At 37.9% G+C, this 6,076-nt stretch overlaps 1 protein-coding gene across 1 annotated transcript; it reads right to left on the reverse strand.

The window, feature by feature from the left end:
* Positions 1–237: 237 nt before the first annotated feature.
* On the reverse strand, positions 238–5,545 carry SLC16A9 (solute carrier family 16 member 9). Its single transcript, XM_010714246.3, has 5 exons — positions 5,527–5,545; positions 5,046–5,189; positions 4,061–4,156; positions 1,440–2,348; positions 238–1,145 (listed from the first exon to the last, which is right to left on the reverse strand). The coding sequence occupies exons 2-5, from the start codon at positions 5,122–5,124 to the stop codon at positions 967–969; spliced, it is 1,263 nt and encodes a 420-aa protein (XP_010712548.2). The 5' UTR covers positions 5,125–5,189; positions 5,527–5,545; the 3' UTR covers positions 238–966.
* Positions 5,546–6,076: the final 531 nt, after the last annotated feature.

Below are 6,076 nucleotides of genomic sequence, written 5' to 3' on the forward strand. Positions count from 1 at the left end.
ATCACATTTTTTCCTTTTTCAGTCAAATCCGCTTTGTTGAAAGCTCTCTGACTCATCACAAGCTCTCTTCAGCAGGCCCAGCCAACTAAACTGCAATTGTGCAACAAGAGATGCCCCTGGTACTGCCAGACTGCAGCAACTGGCTTAGAAACACTCACCTGAGGGCTTCTGTGAACACATCTCCAACTTCAATCTGAAGACTTTCAGCTTGTATAACTAAGTCAGCATTTCATTACATGGTTTCAAAAATCATGTTTATTCCTTGGTTTAAAAGATTTTGGTTCAACAGTATCATAAACAAACTTCACCAAAAGTGCAATAATTATAAACATAGTCCTCAGTCGCAGTGGTAGTAAGAATCTTTACTTTCATCATAAAATTCATTAATGCAACAGAAGGATGGTTTTGTTCTTCCTCCCTCATTGGCACTTCATTGTAAATTGGAGAAACTTTAAAAAGTCAGAAAGTTAATCTAAACATGATGTTACAAGCACCTTGCCATAGCATTATATTCTCATAAGGCAAATTTTTGTTTTATGAAGTCTGATTGTGCAACTTGGAGACCTATAAAAGGCGACAGAAATGCCAGTCTTCTCCAATAAGAGATAGGCCTTCATTTTTGCTTCCATGTCTTCAACCTTCCACACTCCCTATCCCTTAAAAAACAACAACAAAAACAGTACAGACAATAATACAGCACAATATATCCATTACAGGCTGAGAGGAAATTGCAGTAGACAAAGGCAGAAAACACAGTGCACAGTAGACAGAATAAGACTGTTCTTAAAAAAAAAAAAGGGAAGGGGGAAGGGGAAGAAAGGATAAAAAGAAAAAAAAACTGAACATAAACAGCAATAGAATTTTTCTAGTGGATTTTTGGACTTCATAAATAAGTGAAAAATTACTAAAATCCTTTGCTATATAATATATAAAAAAAGGCATAAAGTAGTGTTTTCCAGTTGTCACCTAAGCACTAGATGCAACTTTGTAGGAGTAAGTATTTGGAGGCAGCTTTGAGCTCTGATTGGTACAGGCATTCCAGCAGGGTAATGCTGCCAACAGCAGAAGAAATCCTCCCAGTAAAACACAAAAGCCACTGAAATAGAATGCAGTGTCATACTCCTGCGTCCAGTCATAAAACCAACCTGAGGGTGAAAATAAAAGAGAAGAGCATCAGTGAGGAGTTAAACAGAACATAGCACTGTAAATCAAAGGAAAATCATGGGGATAAAACAAAAGGATTAATCTAATGCACACTATGACCACTTACACATGAAATGTGCTTTTAAGTAAAGCCAAAAACAGAACAAAATCTGGAGAAACAGGCTTTAATTTTTAAGATTTTCATATCACCTTTCTATTGTTTTTAGAATGAAGTAGGACTACTTGCATACAAATGGGGTTCTGATAATCTTGTGTTAATTTTAACTTGACCTTACCTACAATTGGTGGTCCGAGGCTGTTTCCAAGTCCAGCAAAGAACATCAGTATCCCATAAGCATGAGTCAGTTTCTCAATTCCCACAGTCTTTGTTGTTACATATGGAAAAATTGACCAGTTCCCAGTCAGAAAACCCAGAATCCCAGAAAGTACTGCTAATGTAAAGTAACTTCTGGCAAATGGAATTGCAAGCAAGGCTGCTCCCATCATTAGTAAGGTAAGTACATATAGATATAATGTGTTAACCCACTTAAAATCTGCTAGTATTCCTAAAATAAGTTTGCCAATAGCAGTCATAATGCCTATAATGGAAACAAGGGGCATATGATAGTCTTCTTCATTGATGTTTGCACTTCTTGCTATATCTTCCATGAGCAGAGAAGGAGGAAATCCACCAATATCAAAGAGCAAGATGGCAAAAAAGAGAGCTGAAAATACTCTGTTCTTAAAAAGAACCACAGTTTCCTCCCAGTAGTTCAAATAGAGCTGCCATTTTCTTTTGGCTAGTTGCTTGCAGAAGTTTGTCTGTTCCACAACTTTCTTTTTATAAGTGTCTTTCTCATTTACATTTATTGAGCTTAATACATTCTTATTTAAAATGTTATCTTGTTTGTAGTCAGGCACATTGTTTGTGCATTTCTCATCAGTGTAGCCCTTTTCAAGGATGCTTATATTTTCTTCAACAGTCTTTTCTTTTTCATGGTAAACAAAGTATTGATCTGGGACTTTGTCTATACGTGCTTTTTCTGGTGAAGGGGAATCAGATGACTCCAACGGTCTCATTAAGCTGCCACATGCTAATATATTTAGAGAGAGTGCACCAACTATTAGCAGGCAACCATCCAGTCCATACAGCTCAATAAGCTCTCTTTGTAATGCTGCATATATAAAGAGTCCAACACTTGAGCCTATAAAACAAGAATGACATAGCTGAGAACTTTGTTCACCAATAAGAACTTAACATTCCCGTGACAGTATATTTTGTAGTTGTTGAAATGCAGAAGTCATTTGTGCTCCTCTATTCTCAACCTAATAAACTGGTTACCTTCCCTGTTTAAGTCAGTTTCTTGATTGATTACGCACAAAATGTTTTTCAAAACATTGGAGAATTCATGATGATTAACACCAGCAGACACTTTTAGAAACAAGTAGAATCCATACAGTGTCTGATGAAAAATATAATATCCTTCTGCCATACACATACATACATGTATCCCTTTAGGTACCACGTTCAGTAACACTTTGAATCAGTTCTGTTAGAATTTCACACAAGATCATTATCTCCTTTCTCCTCACTGCTCACTTCTGCTAAGGCAGAAGGAGACCAGTGGTTCACCAAGAGCCTTTCTACAAACAGCAGGTGACTGTCTGGTGTTTAAAGAGAATAGCTCAGAGCCTACAGGTAAATTTACTCCAGAGGCACTTCTGAAGCCCTACAGGTCCAAATATGCATTTGAAAAATCTGACTACTCAGAAGAAAATTGAAGGGTAAGCAATTACAATGAGCACAAACATTTTATGCAATCCTACCAATGTAAAGTATACTCTCTTGGCTAAAGTGAGCATAGATTCATTGTATAATCAATGAATACCCACTCACAAATGCAAAGCACTGATTTTTCAAGTCAATTTAAAGACAAGCTTTAAAATGATTTTCTGAACAATCTCTAGGTTTTATAAAAGTAATCCATACACTTGAATGTATGAACTAACTAACACTCAATAAGATCAAGTCCCACAGCCAACTGCCTGCGAACCCAATAAAAGCCACTAAAGATATTTCCAGGACACAATGCAGTAGTGGTTCCCCCTTATTACACCAGTGTAGGTCAACTGTATATAACTTGCAGTACTAACGGTACTGACCAGGCCCCTCTTAACTAACCACTGCTTGAGAAAAAGGATCAAAGGAAAGACACAATACGACACAGAAAGACAGATGTGGAACAGTACGCTTCTTTAACTATTTCTATTTGGTTCATTAAGTTAATTTCTCTTGGTAAAAAGTACAACACCACACAACCTAAAGACTGAGAAAGGCTGCTCAGCAGCCTTCAAAGAATTTCCCTTGTATTATCAGAGGTTCATTCTTCTAATATCCCTTTCACATGTATGGATAAAAGGTGGGATGAGCTTTTGGAATCTTTCAGATATTCATCTTCCTTTTATACTGAAAAGGAAAAAAAACAAAAACAAAAACAAAACTAAGCCCAAACTTTAACTCCAGTTTTTAGGAAATAGTTGATGTGAGATTATGTTAATCCAGCATTTATATTTGTATCTCCAGTCTCTTTTATTCATAATCTCGTGTAAATACAAAGAGAGAGAAGAGAGCTGTGTAGAAAGTTTCCCCTCATGGCACACAGCCCAAGCTACTCATAATCTACTTTCATTTTGGTGAATTGCCTTTTCTCATCTCTATGGATAATCCACATGACCATATAACTGCAGATGTAGATACTAATTTATCTGAAGCCAGCTGTTACATGCTCATTGCTACTGAGGCTTTCGCTTCAGGAAGTAGCTGAGAAAAATATAATGCTCTGTTTTTCTACTGCCAGAATAATGTTAGCTGTGTTAGCACTGAAAAGTTAGAGAGAATGGCAATTAAAAATCATACCTGTTGAAATCAGACCAAGTGCAAGGCCTCTGCGTTTGTCAAAATACTGGCAAGTGATGGTAACTGTTGCAGTATACAGAAGGCCACATCCGAGTCCTGCAAAGAAAGAGAAATAAGGCATACACTGTATTCAGGGAAATGAACACCCGTTTATTCCCTAAATGATGCAGTGGTGTACCCCAGACACAGAGATACTTTTAAACCTGGCTCAGCACCCATCACAGTGACATTAGACTGCCAGCACTGTTCAAACCTTCTCTCCCTACAGCCAGTCCAAGTTCCCAAATCTGCATGAAGCTGGCTCAGTTTGAGCAGTTCACCAGCTCACATCTTATGCTATGTGGAAGCAGTTAAATGGCTGGCCTGGGCCAACAGTGCAGCTTTGTCTGCATGGCACTGTACCATAGCCAGGACACCCTGCTGGGTCCTGACGGCCAGTAAAGCATCTAGATTCTTGACACAGTTAATTGGAAATTTGATAACCACCCACAGCAGCCCTCTGCAGCAAAAAGACAGCCCCCCTCCCACCAGGAGAACAGCAATTTCATGCCTTTAGCAGAGCACCTTAGGTTCAAACCAGTCATGTGGGAACAACACCGCTCCTTAATGATCTCTAATTTACAAAGTTAGAATGAGTAAATGAGTACAAAATTCCTGAAGGGATTTTATTCTTTTAAGATTAGTGCTTCCCGCCCACAGAAGACCTGCTTGAATCTACCCCTCTCTCACGATAAATGAGTCTTTCCATCTCTAGTAATCATATTAACAGAGAACAAACTGCTTTTAAATCCTGAAGAACATATGCATTGCCTTTGTCTTTCACAACATGGTAGCAGGCTGTGTGATCCACCCTGAAGTAAGTTACTCTGTGGTAACTCAAGTCCCAGACTATAGCTGCCTCTGTGAATCAGCTTCTTCTTTCAGATTACCAAACCAAGTCTTAACAAGCTCTAAGTCTCTATATGAAAGGGAGCTGTTTCCTTACCAACAACAATGCCATATGAAAGATAGAGAAAGTATATGTTAGGTGCAAAACTGCTCATCATGAGGCCACCAGCCACCATAAAGCCACTGAAGATTGCTACTGGTCTTGCTCCAAAGGATGATACGCATATGCTGCACACAGGACCTAGGTAAAAAGCAGGAAAAACAGTCTTGTAAATAGCAGTAACAGGAAGAAATACAAAAACCTCAGTCAATGTTCCTTGTGATAATAAATATATAATAACACTAAAAACAATTGAGTACATACAGGATTCTTTAAGAGTAGGTTATAAAAAACATAAAAGATCAGGCTTGCAAGAATTCTGCTCAAGGAATGCAAAATTATAAGAGCAGGGAGGAAGGGCGAGTGCAAAACATAATTTAAAAATAGGGTGATACATACATTCTAGACTATAATACTGTGACTACAAACCTAAGGACTTGTACAAAAGTTCTGAAAAAGAGTCTTCATCTTTACGTACCAAAAAATTTAGACCCTCAGCCAGGCTTTAGCCAAGCAGACCTTTTTTAGTAGAAACAAAAAAATGGTGTTTCAGAAAAGAGTATCAGTAGTCATCTTGATATAAGATGAAAGGTAGAAAAGTGAAATGGAAAACATCTGATCATAATCACATTAACAATGCCACCTGGTGCTTAGACAGAGGAAACATCTGCTGATGTAGCACATAAAGGCCAATGGTACTCTTCCCTGATTTTCGAGGGAATATCTGCCAGTCAGTATTTTACTAAATAACTGTTCATTACCTATCTTGACTACTATTGTAAAATTATGGAAAATAGAAGTCATTTATTGAGAATGTCCAGAGCAATGTTCACGAAGTTTGCAAGAGGTTTCTCCTTCTCTTTGTTCCCCAATATTTCCTGGTTAGTTGGTTTTTCAAAACAAGAAGAAAATACAGGCAACAGCCATACTCTGCCTCTACTGAATCAGTTCTTCTTCTCACAGAAGTTGTAGAACAAACATTTAATTTTCTGTTGTGTGACCTTTTAGCATGCAAGCTCGGCATCCTG

Source organism: Meleagris gallopavo, chromosome 8 (genome assembly GCF_000146605.3).
Source record: "Meleagris gallopavo isolate NT-WF06-2002-E0010 breed Aviagen turkey brand Nicholas breeding stock chromosome 8, Turkey_5.1, whole genome shotgun sequence".
Classification (NCBI taxonomy): Eukaryota; Metazoa; Chordata; class Aves; order Galliformes; family Phasianidae; genus Meleagris; species Meleagris gallopavo.